The following is a 22,890-nucleotide window of genomic DNA, read 5'->3' on the forward strand; positions in this document are numbered from 1 at the left end:
AGCTGAAGCAGCATAGTTTCTCCTATCTTAATGCAACTCCTGTTTAAACGTAATAGAGGCAGGAAGATCTGTTGCAGAAACTCGGAAGTGGCAGGACATTACTGTAGGAATTGAAAGCATGGCTTGTTAGAGAAGGTTCTTGAAGTATTAATCTGCACAGGTAGATGAACTTGCTTGCTTGCTTGTTGCTGTTGCTTGTTGTTGTTTTAATCGAGGTTTTTAAAAAGTGCACTAAGACAGCACTGGGAATTGGGTGGGGATGAATTTATTATGAAGTATGCCCTAGGCAGCATAAGAGAGTACAGCAATGTTATGTATTTTGGAAACTAGAGTTGCTAAATGGAAGAATTTGTCCAAAGTTTTCACATGTAACTTCGGAAGAAACTGGAAATATCTTTTCCCCCTGTGAGCAATTGTTGCATAGCAGCCCTGCTGTCTGCGCAAGTCCTAATTTACATTCCAAAGGCTAAATTTGAAGATGCTTTGATAAGTTGCCATCTTGACAATCCAAACAACAACTGTTTTATAGTTGTTTTAAAAAATGTCTTGGCTACCTACAGATCTAGGGTAAGTGATCCAAAACACTGCCCATATACTAGGAAGGGCATGAACCTGAACTACTCCTTTGATGCAGGAAGTTCTTGAAGCAAGGCAGCTTAGATACGCCTGTCCTGAACTTTGTATCTTTTGACTGCTGGTGTTTTCCTGACTGCAAACATTGCAGGGCTATTTGGATTGCCTCATCCTCACAGTTTTACAGGGCCAATACAAATGGCAAGGTGAGGCATAGGTGGTGGAGAAAGAATAGGCACCCTTCCCATTTTTAAATAAGGACTGAAAAGCTCCTCCTTACTTACTCAATCTCTACTATTCTCAAGTGAAGAACATTTTTATTTTGTTGTTTTTAAACATTTGGCTTCACTTCCCTTTTGTGTTCATGCAGGTACTTTGATGGCAACCTGGAGAAGCTCTTTGCAGAATGTCATGTAATTAATCCTAGTAAAAAGTCTCGAACACGTCAGATGAGCACAAGGTCATCTGCACAGGACATGCCTTGCCAGATCTGCTATTTGAACTATCCTAACTCTGTGAGTAACTTTAAAAAAAGGCATTTAAAGCATTTAAATCTTTAAAACATTGTCTCATTTGAATTCTAAACTCTTATTTTGGATGTCTGCAATTTAGTCAATTTGTATAAGGGTGTTATGGAAGATAATAGCCAGTAGTCTTTCCTATATCTGTCTTGGCCTTCATCTAGCTATCTTCTCTCTGACACATGTGTTTTCCCTGCACAGGGAATTCTTTTGTATAGACTAGAGGAACATTTAATGTAACATCTTTCTACAGGCTGAAGTGGTACATGGTAGAAACAGGTTTTCCTTATTTGTTGTTTGAGAACTTGGCTTCTTTTTCTTTGAATATAAATATTTCAGTAAAGCTATATATTAGGCTAATAATAAAACTTATTTTATACAAATAAAGAACAGGAAAATAACACATGTATTTCAAAACTAATAAGCTTATCATAATGCAATTGTATCAATATTGTAATTTTTGGAATGCAATAAATGATTGCTAAATTTTCCTTGAAGTTTTTATACAGTCTATTCTTTAAGCATTACTGTTTCATTGTTTGAGCTGTGTAGCACACTTTATTTAACTCTTATTTTATGGCTAAAAGATTTGAAGTTTGCCAGAGTTTTTGTGGTTTGTTTTGGTGCAAGTAATAAATATGACACTAGTGAGTAATGTGTATTTCTAATGATTCAAGAATAATCAAAAGGTATAGCTATTAACCAATAATTTAACTTGATTAAGGCTCATATTTCTAGTTGAATATGGATCTTTGACATTGTTCTTCAAATTATATGGCTTCCAAGTGTTACTCTCGTTGACTTGCTTGCCAAGGCACAGCTTCCCTCTTCTGCATTATAGCAGAAGATTTGGGGGAATGTTGTAGGACACATACTCAATTCACATTGGACCCCTGCAAACCTTTTTGAATCTCGGTGTTACTGCATTTGCATTCTCTGTGACTTCCAGTGTGACCAACATTTCCAGCATACTCCATATTGAAGATTAACAGTCACATGCAACCTGCCTTTGCGGGGACGTATTATTTGATCTTACTAGGGAATCCCAGGGTTTCTCAAACATTTGGAAAATGCTGTTTTGTGAGATAACCGCTTCTTTTTTCATCTCAATAACATCTTGATAACATTGTTCTTCTAAGAATTTCATGCAGTCTTTTAACTTTGCTTCTGTTTTATGGGATTTCTATCCAAGTACTTCTGACTTCATGTAATTTAATTTTATAACAAGTTCTAATGCCAGTCAGCGAGTAATAAAAATTGAGTTTCCTAAGTAAAATGCAATATCTTCATGTGCTGTCTTGCATTCATTTTTTTTTATTGTGTATCCTTTTGGTTCTTATATCATTTGTTTGGATCATTGTGCACAAGTTAAACCATAATTGTATATATGAATGCTGTCCAACTTCAAGGCAGAGTCTCAAATGCTTTTATACTTGCCAGTTGATACTGAGTTACTCCTTCAGCTGGCATACGGTGCATCACAATGTCCCAAAGGATTTGGATCGTACTTGGATGGGTGTTGCTTAAGGGGTGTTCCCCATGGAGCCTTCAATGTAGGGTTCTGCAAGGTTCAATTTTATCCCCTATGTCAGTGGTTTTCAACCTTTTTGAGTCCATGGCTCCCTTTGAGTCCACCAGCTGCTTACACTGGGGTTCCATTACAGGACACACATAAGTGGAGTTTCCTCCCATTCTGCCCTCCCTCTTTTTGGCACGTCTGTAAGTGGGAGCACATGTTGGCGGGAACCCAAGCAATGCCGCTTCTTTGCAGGGCCAAGCTGACGCACTCCACGTAGCAACCCTAGCCTGCCTTTCCTGAAATGAGAGTGTACATTGGGTTGGGGAGAGCGCAAAACAATATTAAGATCAGAAGCATTTCCTTATTGTGGGGAAGGAAACCGAGAAACACAGCACAGGACACACATGCATACATGGCTCTTTCCTGCAACATTCTCCCTGTCCCCATAAAGCTTGGTGACTGTTAAGGAGGAGTGGGTTGCCTGCAGGGAGAGGTAGAGAAGAAGAAGAAGGAGGAGGAATGTTGAGGGTAGAAGGAGAGGGAAACACAGAAGACGCTCCTCACTTTCAGGGTTATGTTTAAATCCCTCCTTATAGGACACACACACACACACACACACACACACACACACACACACCATTGAGCTCCTTTGCTGTTTTCTTACATTTCTCAAGTGTAAAACTAAGGAACTGTTAGTTACTGAAGCTGGGGAGAATTTTTTTTGGGGGGGGAGATTTAAGTCATGCAAAAGTGTTTCCCCACTTTCCCCCCACTGTTTTATTTCGGGAAGATAATGGGCTGCAGGTTAAAGTTGCCAGTTCCCCGAATGTTCCTCAGGGAGAAAAAGAGAGAGAGAATATGCAGGAAGATATGGGCTGCAAGTTAATTAAAGGGTCCCCCCAGGGCTCCCCTGAATGTTCCTCAAGCCATCCCAGGGTGCCTCAGCACACTGGTTGAAAACCCGTGCCCTATGCTGTTTTAACGTCTACATTAAACCCACTGAGAGGGGTTATCCAGAGGTTCGGAGTATGTTGTCGGCAATATGCTGATGGCACAGAATTCTACTTCTCTGTATCTGCAGGTGAGGCAGTGCTTGTGTTGGACTGTTGTCTTGCTTCGGTAATAGACTGGATGAGAGCCAACAAGTGAGCTCGATTCAGATAAGATTGAGGCATTGTTAGTGCATGGTTCCTTAGACCAGGTGGCTGCCTGCTTTCATGAAGTTACACTGCCTATGAAGGAGTTGGGTATGCAGCTTGGATCCTTGGCTGTCGCTTGAGGCTCAGGTGGCCTCAGTAGCATGGAGTGCCTTCCATCAGCTTGGGCTGGTGGTCCCCATGTACTCTTTATCTGGACAGAGCCAGCCTAGAGCCTCTCTATGTTCTAGTATCTTTACAGCAATGTGTTATACATAGGGCTGCCTCTGAAGATGGTTCAGAAACTTCAGCTGGTGAAGAATTCAGCAGCCAGGTTGCTCACTGGGACAAGACTGTTTGAGCATATTACACCGATCCTGGTCCGACTGCACTGGCAACCAATTAGTTTCCAGGCACAATTCAAAGTGCTGGTTTTGACCTATAAAGCCTTAAACAGCTTAGGACTGCACAAGGACCACCTCTCCCCATATGAACCTACCTGGACCCTGAGATCATCATCTGAGGCCCTTCTTTGTGTGCCTCCTCCATGAGGGGTTTGTAGTGTGGCAACACAAGAATGGGCATTTTCTGCAGTGGCTCCTCATTTGTGGAATTATGTGTATAACTGAAACCCAGTGAAAAACCCTGCAAAACACCCCACCCCAACCCCTTTCTGCTCTTTTAGTGATGGTTCAGTGATGTCTTTATGAACACGTATTAAGTAGGGGGCTGCCTGTATACCAAAGTAGTCTCAAAATTAATTTTCTAAAATTATTTCCCTTTGTATATTTAGTAAACTGTTGTTCAAAGGGATCCTTATAATTTTTTGTTCTAATCTGTTTTGGTCCATGGTGCATTATCCTGTTGTATAGCACTTCCAAATATCCGTTATCCTTCCCTAGCACGTGTTTTTTATAATAGTTTGTCATCTTTTTAAAAAAAATTCAACCTGATATTCTTATGTCCCAAGAGGAGTTAAGCACAATTAATGTTGGTGGATGGATGAAAAATGGATTTAGGCCCAACTAATCTTTGTGGGATTTTAATTCTTATCACTGACTAGCTACCTTTCGTTAGCAATGTTTTTAAAAAGTGTAGAATAATGAATTAATCTTGAAGAAAATGTGAGGTGATATTGGGGTTTTGCCAGTGGTAATACCAAAATGCACATCCTTCTCTTGAAGTAGATGAAAATGTATAATTAAACATTAGAGATTCTGTTTTTCCTCTCATTAATTCCAAATTGAATTTTCCCCTTGTCTGTCTTTGCTCACTCCCCAGTGTCTTGTGACCAGGCCATTGGTGCACAGAGACCTCTGAGTAATGCTATATATGCAGGGGTTAGAAAGAGTTCAGTGGAGCTGTTTGCATAGGATGATGCAGCTGTATGAATATTGCTTTGAGCGCAGATCTCTGCTTGTGAAACAGCAAAATTAGATAGAAGAATACTGATGCTAGAGTCAAAGTTTGGGACTTATAAAGAAGCAGAGCAGGTATTTCCCACAAGTAATTGAGAGTGACTAGTGACTATAGCCAGGACGCGGGTAGCGCTGTGGGTTAAATCACAGAGCCTAGGACTGATCAGAAGGTCAGCGGTTCGAATCCCCGCGACGGGGTGAGCTCCCGTTGCTCGGTCCTGCTCCTGCCCACCTAGCAGTTCGAAAGCACGCCAAAAGTGCAAGTAGATAAATAGGTACTGCTCCGGCAGGAAGGTAAACGGTGTTTCTGTGCGCTGCTCTGGTTCGCCAGAAGCGGCTTAGTCATGCTGGCTACATGACCCAGAAGCTGTATGCCGGCTCCCTCAGCCAATAAAGCGAGATGAGCACCGCAACCCCAGAGTCGGTCACGACTGGACATAATAGTCAGGGGTCCCTTTACCTTTACTTAGTGACTATAGCAATAAAAAAATGGCCTTCCTGAATCAGCCCAAAGTTCATCTAGTTCAGTGTTCTGCTTCGAACAAAGGCCAGCCAAATGCCTTGAGGTCTTTTGAGGCAGGCACATAGCGTAGTGTGGTGCTGTGGGTTAAACCACAGAGCCTAGGGCTTGCTGATCAGAAGGCCGGCGGTTCGAATCCCCGCGATGAGGTGAGCTCCCGTTGCTCGGTCCCTGCTCCTGTCAACCTAGCAGTTCAAAAGCATGCAGTACAAGTAGATAAATAGGTACTGCTCTGGCGGGAAGGTAAATGGCATTTCCATGTGCTGCTCTGGTACGCCAGAAGCGGCTTAGTCATGACCAGGAAGCTGTTCCGGCTCCCTCGGCCAGTAAAGCGAGATGAGCGCCGCAACCCCAGAGTCACCTTCGACTGGACCTAACGGTCAGGGGTCCCTTTACATAGCATAGTGTGTCTTGACGGGGACTGCCTTTTCATGGCAGCAGCTGACAGGGCCTGTGGTGGCATTGATCAGGCCCTGGGCCATGTCCTGATATTTTTCAGCCCCACGTGTGTCTTGACGGGGACTGCCTTCTCATGGCAGCAGCCGACAGGGCCTGTGGTGGCATTGATCAGGCCCTGGGCCATGTCCTGATATTTTTCAGCCCCACCATGTTAATTATGTTATCCCCACCCATGACATACATACATTGAGGCAGAACTGGAATAATTAATATGGAGGTACTTCCAGCAACCCCTGAGGCTTGAGAGAAGAATCCTGTTGTCTGGGTAGCCCAGGACCTCCTTACACACAGCCCAGGCTTGTGCCCCAGAGAGGAGGCGCAATCCATTGTCTCTTGAGACAGACGGGTGCCAACAACTACAACAACCAGAGTTCACACGTATGACCCAGGTTGACAGTTGGCTCCACTGGGCAGGAACACTGACTGCAGGGCTGCATGTCGCAGGGACTGGGTGGTAGTAGCCCAGCGGCAGCACTGATTGGAACTTTTATGTTGCTACCAGGGAGGGCAAGCATGTGCTCTCATATAGCGAGTCTGAATGTTCAGAGTCCAGGAAGCAGAACTTTAAACTTGGCTATAGAAATACTTATTCACTTCAATCCACAGCAGAAGGCAGCACAAAACTTGAACTAAAAAACAGCGCAAATGAATAAGCCTGGGGTGAGATACCAGAGCTCTTGCAGATTTTACTGGGTTTGGTTGAGCCGTCGCTCTTAACTGCCCACTTGCTGCACTGCATTAAACACGTGCCTCTCAGATCTCCTGGTGAGGGTGAACAAAATAGGAGAGATGCTATATAAATAGCTGGCAACAAATATTTCTGAGTGGGGGAGCTTCTCATGCCATTGCTTTTGTCAGCAGCTAGTTACTAGGCCAGGCTTTCTTGCCGTTTCCTTTCCTTGAAGTCTGTTGACTAGTCCATAAACGTGATTTAAGTTCAACAAGTTAAGAGGAAGCCCTGAAGAGAAGGCAACAGTGGAGGTTTAACACCATGCATTTAATATCCCTTGGCTTAGCACATTTAGATAGAGGGAATTTACGAGATATATTTGCATTGCCAGTTGTTCTCAGATTTGAAGCTTTTGCAATAAAGTAGCCTAAATTTCATGTGAAGCTAGACTTGAAAAAAAGCCCTGGGGTTGTTGGTGGTGCTGGGAACCATCACTTCTTGTCACAAATAGTATACATGTTTAATAGTTGCATTGTATACTTTAGCTTCCTGCTTCGTCCTGGATAGTAAAAGGCAAAATCTTCCCTACCCCTGCTCCAGTGCTGGGATGCAGATGGGTACAAATGCAGCTGTTTAAGGAGTGGGCGGGGATCTGTCCAGCCACCCATACCTCAGTGCTGGAGTGGAGAAGGTTACAAATGCTGACTGTGTTTGTGCCTACCTGATGTGAGGCTGAGAGTGTGTGTGTGTGTGTGTGTGTGTGTGTGAGAGAGAGAGAGAGAGAGAGAGAGAGAGAGAGAGAGAGAGAGAGAGAGATGTGTGCTTGTGCCAAGGGTGGGGAAATAAAGGCACATGTTTTTTTCTTCTTTTGGGGGGAAGCTTTTTGTGTATGCCCACTAAAGGTTAGGCAAGTTCTAATACAACTCAGGCTGATAGAGTTTCCCTACCCTGGTAGACTACATTTATTACATGTAGGGAATGTCTTTTTGCAAGTGTAGAGAATTCATTGAAAATGATTAATGAAATGCTGTCAACAAGCCTGCATTCACATCTTTCAGCTTTCAACACTTTGGGCTACTATACCTGGAAAACTGGGCTGAATTCTCCTCCTCCTCCTCCTCCTCCTCCTCCTCTTCTTCTTCTTTCTCTCTCTCTCTCTCTCTCTCTCTCTCTCTGTGTGTGTGTGTGTGTGTGTTGGTATGGGGACTGGAAGCACTGGGATGTGCAGAAATTAGTTGAGACATGGGAACAGCAGAGGGGAGGGGGCAGTAGAGCAGAGAAGGCAGTGATTATACCTTTCACAGGTTAACTGCCATTCATGAACTCTGCATGTGGATGGGAGCAGGCTTGTGCTTTTGGCCATGCCTCTGATTATGTATTTCCTCTGTGTCTATGCATTGAGTGGAAAATATGCGAAGTGTACATGTTCCGCATGATCCAGGACCTCTGCATGGAATGCAGAAATTGGCAGGGTTGGGCTTGGCAGGGCATGTGATACGGAAGGGGGCAGTAGTCACAGCCACCCCAGCACAAAAACTATATGTGTGGAGGTTAATCTGTGAAGATTTAAGTCAAATTGGAGGTTTTGAGAACCAGTGTGATGAAAATAATCATTCAGTAGTGCATTAAATGATGCACAGGAGGCCAATGTTGCTTCTAGCTCTCTCATGTTGCAAATCTCATTGTCACAACTTTCTGCCTCCACCTTTATCTTTGATATATCACATAGAAATGGCCCTCCAAGCCCCTCTGAACTCTCCCCAGGCCACACCCCCCTTACTGTCCCTGCTTCACATCCTCCTTGAGAGACTTTGCCTGACTGTATTGTGTTCTTGAACTCCGAGAAAATTCCTCTTGCTTCCCTTGATGGAGGATAGACGGGTTTGTGAGTGTGAACACTAGGCTAATTTCTATGCAAAGGTAACAAAAGGATTGATTGCTCTGCTCAGTTTTGCCTCTGGCCACATCCATCACTCTGATGTGACACCTCCCCCCCCAAAAGGTTGCTCAGAAAAAAATATGACCCACTGCCTAAAAATGGTTCCCTAGCGCTGATTCCGATGATGCCTTGGCCAGAGAACTCCATAGTGCACAGAGTACTATTTTGACATCTGGCATTATTATAAAAAATGCTTTGGGAGGAAGCCCTGAGTAAAAATCCATACCTGCTGCCTTGCGGGACATCTTCAGAAGAAAAGGCTATGGAGTAAACCCTACACACATCTGGAATGTAGTCCCTAAGATAGTTGGATAGCACCTAGTACGCCTCCTTCTGACAGCTTCTGCAGCCTAGTCGGTGCCAAATGTATTGCTCTGCTTTCCTATGGACCACGGTGAGGCTGAGAGCGTGGTCTTGTCGTCTGGGCAGCCCAGGATTTCCATGCCCACTGCCTAAGTTTGTGCCTCAGAGAGGAGGCGCATTCCATTGTCTCAAGACAGACGGATGACATCAACAACAATTACTGTAACGTGTTTATGATCATGTATTCTGGTTTTCTTTCTCCTGCGCTTCTGATTTGTGATTTATTTATTTTTTACATTATGAGAATGAAGAGTGGGGATATCTACTTTTTATGTGCTATTTGAACTCTGAAACAAAGGGACTAACTGCACCATAAGATTTCCTGGTTAAAGCAAGTGAGTGCAGTTAGGTCAGTTAATACTTGAAAGAAGCTCTAAAGTAACTGCTATAGCAGTAATGATAGCTAACAGCCTTCCCCAACCCAGTGCCCCTCACATTATTTAGGACTACAACTCCTATCAGCCTCAGTCTCTAGGTTGATGAAAGTTGTAGTCCGACACAATCTAGAGGACACCAGGTTGGGAAGGGATGCTCTAAAGGGAAGATGTTGACATTTTGCAAGATGATGATACTTTCAGGAAAAACTGCATACAGCTAATCTTGCAGCAGTGGAAAAGAGTACACATTACACATAACGTTCTCTCTCTTTGCAGTACTTCACCGGTTTGGAGTGTGGACATAAGTTTTGTATGCAGTGCTGGAGTGAATATTTAACTACCAAAATAATGGAGGAAGGCATGGGACAGGTAAAACTTTTTTCCATTATGTTTTGATGTCGGAGAAAGAATTGTTTGCTCAAGGCTCCACAACTTTGCTCACCATTTCAAGTGTCTAGGAGGTGTGGAGAGCCTTAGGGTTTGCCCCAACCATGAAGCTGGAGGTGGGCTTGCCCCTCTGGTTATACTGCACTTGGCCAGTTTCCTTCCTGCCCCACCTCCCCTGCTCACAGGTTGAGAGGAAGCCTGAGGACTGTAGTGCTTCAGAAGCGCAGTGCTTAAATGACAAACTCCCAACACTCACTCCAGCTCTGTGCTGAAGGGGTGATAGCTTGCTGGCTTGACTTTCTTCTTTCAAGGCATTCTATTGCATCAGAAGCACCTTGGAGCCCTGGCTCCAGCTGTGAACCGAAGAGGGAAACTGGATCTTGTTATCAAGCTATGCTTCCATTCAGTGCAAATCCAAAAATGATCCTTCACCTGCCTTCCCAGCTCTAAGCTTGGAGCAGGGAATTGTCCCTCACTCTGTGCTGCGTTTTGGAGGTTCAGTGCAAGTTCAGGGATAAGACACCCACCTGCCTTTTCAAATCTCCCCAGTCAAAAACCAGTCTCTTGGCAACCACAAACTACTGCTTGACAACCAGAATTTGTGACTCTTTGTTTAGGTTTTGCCTTGGGAGGGTGTTTAAAACAATCACCTGGGAGGTTTGTTTTATATTACAGCTGATGAGTACAATTAAACTTAAAGCTTATGCCCTTGGCTGGCCAACCTCTTGTAACCTGTGTTGTGTTTTAGAAGTGCTGCTGAGTGTACACAGTTCTTAGCGATTCTTCACTGCCATTCAAACTAAATCAGATGTTCTTTCTGACTCCTGTTTCCCCCCCTCACCAGACAATTTCATGCCCTGCTCATGGCTGTGATATCTTGGTTGATGACAATACAGTTATGTAAGTATTATAGTTGATACATGACTTCAGTAATACCTCCCTTCCTGTGTTGAGCGCTAAAACAGATCGGTTGGCTGGCCCAAAGCTGTGTTTTATCAAAATATAATGGGTCAGTCTTATATGATCATCCATGGACATCTTTGGATGCCTTGGGAGAAGTGAGCCTCCTCTGTAGTCTCCATAATGGACACCAAAGAATGCTTCTGCTTTGCCATCAACTTCACCTTTTTGCTTGCAGTATGTTTTGCTTGCAGGAGCTTTTTTACAAAGTCATAAAATGACTGTTGCTGAAGTTTTCCATTGGCTGATTTCACAGACTTAAAGCAAGAGACCTCTGAACTGCAGTTAGGTCATCTAATAAATTTAAGTTCATGATCTCACAGCCTTACATTAGATGGTTTAGTCAACCTTGTGTAATCCTTTCCAGGAATAAAATCCCGAGTTTGGCCTTATTCACCCCTCATTCTTTGTAGATTGCTTTTAGTGTTAAATTAGTGTTGTGGTCCTTTTTCTACTGTTTCCATTTTAAGTTGGGACTTGTTTAAATATGGACAGTAGGTATAACTGTACTGATTTTATAGAGTCTAAAATAATCTGACTAAAACATAGCCTTTTTCTGATTATTAAACTAGTTTTATCTTGTAATACAACATCAGTTGCAAGGGAGTACTTTTGAGACTGTCCTCAAAAAGCATAAAACAAAAAGGCACATGTTTTTAGGTATCCTACCTTTTCTTCCACATACACGAATTACGTATCATATTTTTAATGAGAACTGTTCAGAGAGGAATACTGTGCCAGCAGTAAATGTCATTATCTGCTAGCTCATTGTGTATTGAATCTTTTTCCTCTGTCTGACATCCCCATAGTTTTAAATGTTGTGTTCCATTCATTGTCCAAGCATCTCAGAGGTTCACAGGTGGTCTCCAGGTAAGGTACCTGTCGGACCTAGGTTTGTTTTGGTTCACAGAGAATTATACCCCCAATCTCTTGTAGTTGTATTTTTTTATGTTTGTTATTTATTTAAAAGCATTTCTAAATCACTTTTTTAAAAGGAAAGAAAAGCCCTAAGTGTTATACAGAAATACAATATAGAAACAATAAAAACAGAAATTCAGTTAATAGGGTTCAATCTCATAGGTTCAGGCAAAAAACCACATCTTTACAAAACACATTAGAAGCAAATGATGGCATGATGCTTCAGGTATGGCACACTTTGACAGAGGGAGATTGCTTTAAAATCTTCAAGGCATCAAATCAGTGCACTTCTCATGATGAGAACAATGGAGTTATAGGGTGGTGGTCAGTTTTACTCAGAATAGACTCATTGAAATTAATGATACGACTAAGTTGAATTCATCAATTTCAGTGGTGAAACTTAATTGAATACCATGCATATTCCAAACCATTTGGAAGGCACCAGGTTAGCAAAGGCTGATCTGTACCCTTTAAAAATGTGTGCTTCCCCAAGTACAGGTTGAATCATTTGTTATGCTGCCTAGCAGCCAACACTTTATATCCAGTGCCAGCCAATGAATAAACAAGAGGGTAAACAGCGGACACCATATGCCCCAGGTACATAGTGGCCTTCTGCAGCTTTCCTTGACCCCCCCCCCAAAAAAGAGATTGTATGTGATCAGCTAATACATTTGTTTTCCTTAGAGTTCACTGATTGAGTGTTTAATATGCTAATGGAAATCCCTAGATTATGGTGCACATTTCTATTCATGGCCATCTGTATGAAGGGACGTCGTCTTCCAAAAGTTTCTTGTCTTCTGTCTTTTTAGACAACTGTTACATATAATTTGATCCAGTAGTGCAAAGTGGAAGAGCATCTAGTCTAGTGTACAAAAGTTGGAAATTAGTATTGTGGGTTTTAGTGTGCCAGTGCTCTGGAATATGCCTTAGCTGGCTTGCCTCCTTGTTCTTCAGACAAGGAGCACAGGGAGGGGAGAGGCAGGAGACAGTAGCTCTAAGGTCACCTTAATGCAGAGGTTTTGAAACTTGAATTTTATGGGGATACCCATGTTTCTTCAGAAATGTATTGGGTGTATCTAATTGAGAAGATGAGTAATGCAGGATAAATTACCCAGAAAGGCTGCTTGTGCACAGTTACCAAAATTCCCCTGCAATGTGGCTGCAGGAAGGGATTTGTGTCTCAATGTGTGTTTGTTTTTCCCCCCCCCTCTCTCTGTTACACTCAGTTCATATGGGACAGGATTGAGGCCCAGTTGACCTCTGCAAAAACTTTGTGCATCCCTGAACATGTCCCCCAAATCCTCTTCAGTTAAGGTGGATTTCTCAACATGGAAAGTATTTCCTGTAGGTAGAAAGCTTGAAATGGGACAAATCTTTACTCAGTAACGAACAGTGTAATATTAAAAGAATGAAAGTGTACTCTTGGTTTGTACACATAAAGCTCCTTCGTGGGCCATGGAAGTTCTAGTTTCTTTAAGCAGCCCATACGAGGCTAGGTAACATAACAATAACACATTGAAGCAGTCCTCATTTTAAAGAGTTTCAATAGAGCTGGCATCTGCAACCCATTAAATGTTACAGAAGTAATGCTTCAGATGAACCTTTTCAGATATATCTGCAAGGCTCCTCCCTCTTATCACCAGGCACCAGCCATTATATCAGGCTGCAGCAGAGGAGGGGGTGAGAAGGGATGCCACTCGCATTAGTGTAGCTGAGAGACTGGCAACATCTGGTGCCACGTCTGCTTAATCTGTTTCTACTCCAGCTCATCATTAGAAAAACTTGTAATCAAGAACCTGTTCATGAATTTGCTTATTTATTCTTCCTTCCCAGTCCATTTGACTTTTATATTATGCCTTTTTAGACTGTAAGCCTGAGGGCAGGGACAGTTCCTGTTTGTAGTCATTAGTAAGATCCTCTGGGACCTTTTTTGGCAGAACAGCAGAATAAACATAAAGTAATACAACAAAGCAATAAAATGCTATATTGAGGGTTTCTGGACTTAACTTCTGCAGTGAAGATTAGGGGTCAGGCAGGCAAAAAATAATCACCACCATCTTTTGTACCTACCAGATTATTTTTGTGTGTGGACACATAAGCGTGAGGAGGCTTATCAGTATCAGAAATGCAGTTCCTCAATCACAAAACATGATTTTAACTTTGAATAGCTGTCTACTAATGGAAAAGGAATTATGTTAAATGCATGCCTGCTAGTGTGTTCTAACACACATTTTTAAAAAGCGGATTGCCATCCCTGTGCTTTGAAAAATGTATTGTTTTGGGGTTGTTTTTTAGTATTGTTGATACCCTTTGTCAGCTCTGATGTAAGACTAGCTCAGTTTGGCTGCTCCTCTCGCTCAGCTATATTTAACTTTACCTAGTGGTGTTTGAATTTTCGTGTTCTTATCTCACTATACCTTTCCCCCACACTTCTGTGTTGCGTCAAATGGTTAACTTTAAGGCAGGGATTGTCTTTCAGCTGCTTTGCCTTTTGTTGAACGCTAGCAGGAGGCAGCATGTGACACAAGTGATCCAAGGTTTGCACAAGCACCCTGTTATCTTCTGGGCTACGTTTAAAGTGCTAGTTATTGTTTATATAGCAATTGTGCAGCTTGGCCCCAGTCTATCTTCTTAAGTGCCTGTGCTCATATGAACCCTAGCATGCTTTTTTCAGTGTCTTCCCAGGAGGCCCAGGCTGCCTTCAATATCTGCCTGTTAGGTTAGTTGGGACCAAAGTGTAGCTTTTTCTGGTGGCGCCCCTGGCTTGGGATTCCTTCCATAACTCATAGAACTGTAGAGTTGGAAGGGACCCCGAGGGTCATCTAGTCCAAACCCTTGCAATGGAGATCTCAACACGCCGTCTCCCATCCAATTTGAAACCATAAAAGACCCTGCTTAGCTTTGCAAATGTGTTAGCGGTTTTATTGCCATGCCACTAGCTAGGTATTGTCATGCATGTAAACTCCTTAGAGGTTTTATTTATAATTAAGTGATATGCGAATTCTGATTGATAAATAAATAAATAAGGCTTAGCCTGACAACTAAAAATGTTTATTTGGCTGATACCTAGGAGTTAACCCAGGACAACATAAAAAACACTAAGTATACATCTTTCAGAACCACCAGGGGCTTCAGTATGGCATGTGCAGGGAAGACATGCTGCAGGCAGAAGTGACATGTATATTCCCATGTACTTGTCCTTTAAAGCAACAAAAGTATTGTAGGCCATATGCCACAAGATGTCCATTTGCAAAGCTGCTTGAGTTAATCTCCACAGTAAAAATTTTACTTAGTTGATGGAATAAATAATGCAGATATTGGGAGCTGTGCTTGATCAGACCAAAAATCCAAATAGTTTAGCATTTTGCTGGAACCCCAGAAAGAGGAAATAAAGCTGATGGTCTTCTCCCAAAGTTGCTCCTAGTTGCTGGTATTTAGTGGCAAATTCCTCCTGAACCTAGAGGTTGCATATAGCCATTAGTCAGGATTCTAAATATTAATGTTGGACAACCATTACATTCCTTGAAGGAAACCCCTTTGTCACAGGCTTCTACTTTCAGACAGAAGTTTTTTTGCCTAGTATACTTGTTTTAGAGCAGAATTATCTAAATAAAGCTGCAAAGCATATGTTAAACATCACTGACGGAGACTGTCACTAAATACTAAATTAAAATTTGATCTTTGTTATGGCTCTTCATTTATCACATGGTGTACTACTTTGGATTATTGCCTTCAATAATGCATGAAACCTACATTAAAACATTATTGTTTTGCAGTATATGGTAATTTTAAAAAAAAGTCTCTTAAATATTTGATTGGTGTCACCAGAAATCTACAGGTGTCTGTTTTAACTTTTGATGATAGGTTCTGTATGGTATGCATGTTGCACTAGTTAGCGTCCGTTTTTCATTTTGCTTATGACTTTGCAAGTACAGTGTTGTACGTCCATTCACTAATTTACATTGGGATGGAAATCAAGATTAAACATTGCCTTTGTGTTCTGGGCTCTGTGAAGGAAATGGTTGCAGGCATGCCAACAACTGAGTAGAAATAAGCAAAACATATTATCTGGGGAACAAGAGAGCGAATAAAATCTGGTCACAAAACAGTGGTGGGTTTTTTTGGTTTTTTTTTAAAGCAGGGTATTAATTCTGCTTTTAAAATGTGTGTTTGCCAAGTAAAAATACAGCATGCCTTAAAATTGTGGGGGTAGGGGTGGGGAATTACGCAGTCTGCGAAAATGATTCTCCTTCCTCACGGCTTCTGCCAAGCAATAAAGCTGATGTAGCAAACAAATTTCTGGACTGCCAAAAAATGAATGTTCTCAATGAAATGTTTTTTCTCCCTTCTCTTCTTAGGCGCCTCATCACAGATTCAAAGGTTAAATTAAAGTACCAGCATTTAATAACTAATAGTTTTGTAGAGGTGAGTGTTATGTTTCAAACTATGCTGTAGCGACAGGCTGTGATTTGAGGGCTTTCGCCCATCTCTTTCTTGTCTTAGCAGGCATTTACATGTAGTTTTCATGGTGGGGGTGGGGGGTCAGATTTTGTTCAGTTGTTGGCAAAGGTTGCTTCCCCCACCCCAATTAACAGGGTTGATCTTACATAGGCTCATACTGATAGAGAGTGTTAAGCTTTTTGTTAATAGGTGGCATGATTTTAGCTAGAATGCTGCTTCAAATACGAAAATACTTTAAGCTGGAACGTTGCTTTATAGCACAGCATTCTGCAGCAGAAATTTGAAATCCCAGTGCCTAATGTAATGGCTATAGACAGCTGTTCAGGAGATTAGAGAAGGTAATAGTTGTTAAAGGCACATTGCTGATTATGTGCCAGGTATTTCAAGCACTCGATTTATAGTCCTTTGAGAACAACTAGGCACAAACTTTTTGTGTCTTCATCAGAACCTAGAGCAGGTACTTCTGAACTGAATCCAGTATTACTGTAGGGTGCTACTTAAGCAGATGTGTTACAACTTTAGAATTGGTGAACCTTTGAGGAAACTCAAAAACAGCCTCGTTTGTTGTCCCCTCATTTGTAATAAAAGGATTTTTGAATTCAATTTGTGGAATGCCGGTGAAGCCTAAGCTGAAGAGGACTGAAGAATCACAATAAGCCACATGTGACCCTCAATTCAATCTTCGTTAATGTGCCTGCACTGGTGTGACGCTAAGCCACAAAACTGCCAGGTTCTCCTGAGCAGACGACACATGGGAGCGACCCATATGTGAACATCACGGACCTTTGGCCCCCTAAAAATTAAACCACTTAACATGAAAGATGAGCCATTTCTAAAACTACCTTGTCAAGCTACCTTGCTTATTTTTGAGCTGAAATTCAGATTCTTAAAGCTTTGCCAAAGGGAACAAAATACTTTAGGATGGATGGGTGGCTGTCTTTTAGGCATAGATTATGACCTTTAGAGTATCTTAATTTGCTTTTGTCATCAGAGTAGATTTTCTTATAGGTTGCATTTGTAGTCTTGGTGACAGTTGGGAAGGTTGGTGGGGGACTAAATTGATTATCTGGAGTTGGTTCTATTTAGAAGGTTATCCTGGGTAACATTGGGGGCCCCCATCTCATTTTATGACTGATTCTGTGAAATTGGCTTGGCATATTCTGCTTGGCTGTTGGTGTGGAGGGACAAGGTCTATACCAAAATGAGAATTGTGGCATTTTCCTGTGAAGATGAAACAAAGCTTTGGCTAAAAGGAGACTTCTGGGGAAATGGAAGGGAAATACCACACTTCGATATCTTTAATTCTGGTCAATTTCCAAGTAAGATCTGGTAGCTTTTTATTTTTGCAGTGCAATCGGCTGTTAAAATGGTGTCCTGCTCCAGATTGCCACCATGTTGTTAAAGTTCAGTATCCTGATGCTAAGCCTGTTCGCTGTAAATGTGGCCGTCAGTTTTGGTAAGCAAACATTTCTTGTGTTGGGTTGTAATGATTTTGGATTACTTACCACTAAGCGGAAGGTGGTTCCTGTTTCTCTTGAAATGACAAGTTGCCTTGGTAGGCCTATCCATGCCGACTACCAGCAAGCCAAACACTGTCCGTTTGGGATCTGATAAACTTGAGTGTTTTTGCTTCCTGTCTGGGATTGAAAAATTGAGGTTCTCAGGTACCCGTCAAGCCACATTACCTTGCTGGTATAATGTTTGGCTTAGGAGGTAACAGTTACAGTTGCTTGAATTAGAGCAAGCCTCTAAATTTTCGTGTTGCATAACCATAGACTGTGTAATATGTATAAATCTTTTTATTTTTACAGCTTTAACTGTGGTGAAAACTGGCATGATCCTGTTAAATGCAAGGTGAGTGTCTATGGCAGAGTGCTGGAAAAGTAAACTAGCCTTTCTGCTTAAATATCACAGTTGTAGTGTTGTAAAATACTTTGATGATACTTAGCAAGCTATTCAGACATCTTTGCCATGGTTACCTGTTTAGTTTCCCTTAAGTTGTGTGTAATTCACCCTGAACTATTTGACTCTGGGTAACAAGTGTATGAAAGAATAGTCCATCTTGACTGTCACAACAAAATAAGCACTCCTCCCCTTAGTTCAGATCTTTTATTTCCACCTAGAGGATATTTGACACAAACATGAAGAAAATCATAGTTGTAAGAGATATCCACGATACATAATTATTCAAAGGTTTATTTTGGAATCCTGATGTGTTATCTTGGAGTGTTGGATCTGAATGGGCAAGCCTTGCTTAACAGGATATGATATGTCCAGTTCAGAGGAGCCTGTGAGCCATGAGGTGCAGATGCACATTTCTCTGTGGCCTTTTTCTACCATTCTTTTTTCTCTCTCCTGACAGTGGTTAAAGAAATGGATTAAGAAGTGTGATGATGACAGTGAAACTTCAAACTGGATTGCAGCAAACACAAAGGTTTGGTAGCATCACATTTCTCTTTAAAACATGCCATATTGGCCCGAATATAAGCTGCACCTTTAAAATTCGGAGGCTTGGGAGCCGCGGATGGGCTGCGCACCTTTGCCCTGTGCTCCAGGGTGGCGGGCTTTGCCAGCGAATATAAGCTGCACTTTAACTTTTCACAATCGGAATTTGGGGGGAAAAGGCTTATATTTGGGCCAATATGTTAGATGCTCAAAATTTCACACTTGCAGAGCTGCTTTTCCCCTTACAAAGACATAACTGTCAAATCCTGAACTTCCATTGTGAGTAGTGAGGGGTAAGTCCTCCATGTAAATAATGGGCTGTGTTTTCCTATCCCCCCCCCCCACTTCAAAGTTCACAGTGAAGCCAAACATTACCACCAAAAGGTACAACAGGCTTCTGTCTAGCTCTACTTAAAATGAGGCTTTTAGAGCTAAATTGAAGGGAGGTGCCAAATTGGCAAACATCTCAGTACTTTATAGATTGAGAAGTACTTACATGTGGTTTGCTGAGTATAGGAATACAGAAAATTGCTTTAGGCCAAATCATACCATTGGTCCTACCTAGCTCAGTATTGCCTATGGAGACTGACTGTGGCTGTCCAGGATTTCAGAGTTTGGCCATTCCCAGCCTTTATGTGGCGATGTGAAGGGTTAGACCTATTACCTTTGGTTTGCAAAACATGTGCTATTTCACTTCACAACGACCCATCCCTTTAGTATGTTCATTCAGTGCATGTGGAACCCAGTCTCACTGGACTTAAATCAGTAGATCTAGAATGTGTTTAATATCAAGTGTCAAAGCTGAGCGTGACACACACACACACACACACACACACACACACACGAAAATGTCCCACTACTTGCAAATGGCTTCCTATCTAAGCTATCCCATGAACTGGAAGAAGTGCAACTTTTCCTGGCATTGATCTGTTATTTTGTGCTATTATATTGCTATAAGACGACCTTTTCACTACATTGCTAAGGCAGCAGTGGGAAGCCAGCTGACAGCTGAATGTGTAACCAGAAGAGCCACTATTGCAAATTCTTTGTAACATCACAAAGCACTGTCTGCATCCCTCCCCATTTTTTTTAAGTTGGAAGACACCCACTTTTATTTCTTTCCACCACTCTTCATACCCGTCACAGGAATGCCCTAAATGCCATGTGACCATAGAAAAGGATGGAGGCTGCAATCACATGGTCTGTCGGAACCAGAATTGTAAAGCAGAGTTCTGCTGGGTGTGTCTTGGTCCCTGGGAACCTCATGGGTCCGCCTGGTAAGTTTAAATGAATTCCTCCCAAGCTTTCTTTATGTGTCTAATTGTACTGCCATGTTTTGTTTCTGTGCCCTGCAAAAATAATTTCTGTGGGAGAAAACCACAGAGCAGTAGCTGGTGCATATGTCTATACTTCTTAAGGTGAGAAAGGTCTGGGCTGTTTCTTGTTGAGCCTCTGCTCAAGGTATCAGAGGGGCTTATTATGTTTACAGTTATGTACTGACCAAAGAATACTTGGAGCCTCAGAGCGGCAAAAACAAAAGAAGTTCTGGAATCCACTATGCTCATAAAAATCTTTTTTTCAGGTACAACTGTAATCGCTATAATGAGGATGATGCAAAGGCAGCAAGAGATGCCCAAGAGGTGAGTCCATAACTCTTGGTGACCAATATTATCAGCTTCAGTAAGATGGTTTGGCCTAGCTTTTCACTGTGCTTGCATTTTCGAATTGAGCACTGCTAGCTTTCAAGCTGAACTCCACAAAACTGTTAGACTTTGACACAAGAGGACCACCCATTTTGTTACTGGTTCCTGATGTTGTCCTGGCCAACTTGTAAAACTATCCAACATGGGCACTGGAAGCAGTAATCTGAGTATGAATATGCCCAACCCCATATCCTACCAGCCAAACCCTTCTTGCCAGTTGCTTATTGCTGAAAGAGGTTTTCTGCCAGATTAATTTCTGTATGGATATCATTTCTGTCTAGGCAATTTATTTCACCATCTTGCACATGGGCAGTTTTGCCACAGAACCCACTGCCAATAAGACCTTTCTGCTATGTATTTATATGGAAAAATAAAAATGTTCGTTCATCGCATGAGCGGGTATATGCAGTTTATCAGGTCCACAAATGTGGCAAATAGAGAATTGCAACAAAATGAAGTATATCCTAAGTCCCTGTTCAGGGCTCCATGATCCTGTAGCACTGTTTGGGGATTGCAAGGGACTCTTTGTTTTCTTTTCCACCTGCTTAAAACTCTCTCTTCTGTGTCACATAGTGCCAACAAGATCAGACTCAAAGCAAAAGGAGTACTGTGGGACTTTGAAATAAGAACATTGCCCTGTTGTGGCCACATTTGCCAAGGCCCCTCATTTATGGGGCAAGTCAATCTGCTATTACTCTGTTTTAACTATTGATTTTCTTTTTCCCTAATGGGAATTAACACAGCGATCCAGAGCAGCCCTGCAGAGGTACCTCTTCTACTGCAACCGTTACATGAACCATATGCAGAGCCTGCGCTTTGAGCACAAACTCTATGCCCAAGTCAAGCAGAAAATGGAGGAGATGCAGCAGCACAACATGTCATGGATCGAGGTCCAGTTCCTGAAGAAAGCAGTCGATGTCCTCTGCCAGTGTCGTGCCACACTCATGTACACATACGTCTTTGCCTTCTACCTCAAAAAGAATAATCAGTCCATTATCTTTGAGGTAAGGAGAGTTTACCAGACATTTTTTAACCCAGCTGTTGGGTCCTAGCATAGCATAAGAGTCCTGTAGGATCAGATCAAGGCTTATTTAGTCCAATATTCTGTTCCCATAGTGGCAAACCAGATGCCTAAGGAAATCCCACACATAGAACATGAGCTCAATAGTCCTCTTCCAGTCCTTTTTCTTAGTAACCAGCAATCCAGAGCCTTATTGGCTCAGTTTCTGAAGTTGGTTATAGTAGCTGTTGATGAGTAGCTCGGGTGTAGAATTATGGTCCATTGGATGAGTGACTTGTGCAGCCCCTAAATTGGACTTTCTGTAACAACTATGTGATTTTTTTTCCAGCGGCTTTGTTCTGAAGGCCTTTTCTGTGATGGCTCCAGAGTTGTGCAGTCCTGTCTGCCACAAACTCTGTATGTGTTCCTTAGTTAAACAAAACCAATTTCATGCAAGTGCCTGGGGTGATTGGCAATATAGGCTTATTAACTTTGTTGATTATTTACCGCATCCCACTTTTCAGCAAAAGCATCTGCAAGTGATCTGCAACTTAATACAATGGCTCACTTCTTTGCAAACTTAAGATGGCGGTGGGCATACATGATGCAAAACAGTGGGTCAGGTGTTAACGTACATACATACATACAGGCATAATTTTATTTGCCTTTCCACAGATCAGACCCTGCTCAAGACTGCTGACAACAGGAAAAAATACATAACTAAAATATAAAAGTAGCCATAAGCAATAAATAAAACATTAAAAATGCACAATCAAACTGAACAATTTTCACATTAATCGTAAGATTTAAAATAAATATACAAAAAACCCCACACATCAACAACAGGGGGAAAAATTCACAGCAAAACCCCACAAACAGTTCTCCAGCCCAAGATTCCCTTCAGCAGCTTCAACTTTTTTTAGCTGGAGTCAGTCTGGGCCCCACCCTCCCAGGCCAGGTGAGAAAGGCCTGCAAGGCAGGCAGCAGGTCCTCCAGGACTCCATGACAATCTGCAAATCACCAGCATTCTACTGATTTGTCTGCTTTCTGGCCTGCCCTGACTAGAGACATGATTAGGAAAGAATGGTGGAAGAAGTAAATGCAAATTCAGCTCTCACAAAACTTATGTAATGAAATTATATAATGACCAGGTGGAGGGTCACTGCAGGAGGCAGTTCAGAGAGGGGAGGAACACAAAAAGACAGCTGTTTTTAGTTTGTTCTTTGTTTTTATGCACTTTAATTTCATATTTTTGTAAGCCACCTGGCAAAGTGTCCTGTTGAAGAATTCCCATAACTATTCAAAAGTCAGAAGTTGTGGAGTTTCTTCAGAATGGTGGGAATCAAAGTTTGTTTTAGAGATACATAACTTGTCCATAAAGTCTCCTTGCCTTTTGAATGCCTTCTCTAGGTAGGCCTGCTTGGTACCCTCATTGCTATCATTTAGGAACTAAGCAAAGGGACAGCAACGAAAAACAACTACCAAATTTAGCTCTTTTGTTAACTTGTAGCAGTTTTGATT

The 22,890-nt window shown here is 42.0% G+C and overlaps 1 protein-coding gene across 2 annotated transcripts in view; it reads left to right on the forward strand.

The window, feature by feature from the left end:
• ARIH1 (ariadne RBR E3 ubiquitin protein ligase 1) overlaps positions 1-22,890 on the forward strand; it is a 50,470-nt gene that overhangs the window by 20,176 nt on the left and 7,404 nt on the right. Inside the window, exons 3-12 of one of the 2 annotated variants that reach the window (XM_053365288.1) lie at positions 944-1,088; positions 9,772-9,864; positions 10,727-10,782; positions 16,119-16,185; positions 17,571-17,677; positions 18,033-18,075; positions 18,584-18,655; positions 19,813-19,943; positions 20,249-20,305; positions 21,100-21,373. In XM_053365288.1, coding sequence (XP_053221263.1) covers positions 944-1,088; positions 9,772-9,864; positions 10,727-10,782; positions 16,119-16,185; positions 17,571-17,677; positions 18,033-18,075; positions 18,584-18,655; positions 19,813-19,943; positions 20,249-20,305; positions 21,100-21,373 — 1,045 coding nt within the window. Of the gene's footprint in view, positions 1-943; positions 1,089-9,771; positions 9,865-10,726; positions 10,783-16,118; positions 16,186-17,570; positions 17,678-18,032; positions 18,076-18,583; positions 18,656-19,812; positions 19,944-20,248; positions 20,307-21,099; positions 21,374-22,890 lie in introns of both variants that reach the window. The other variant, XM_053365289.1, reaches the window with a different exon arrangement.

Source organism: Podarcis raffonei, chromosome 14, assembly GCF_027172205.1.
Source record: "Podarcis raffonei isolate rPodRaf1 chromosome 14, rPodRaf1.pri, whole genome shotgun sequence".
Lineage (NCBI taxonomy): Eukaryota > Metazoa > Chordata > Lepidosauria > Squamata > Lacertidae > Podarcis > Podarcis raffonei.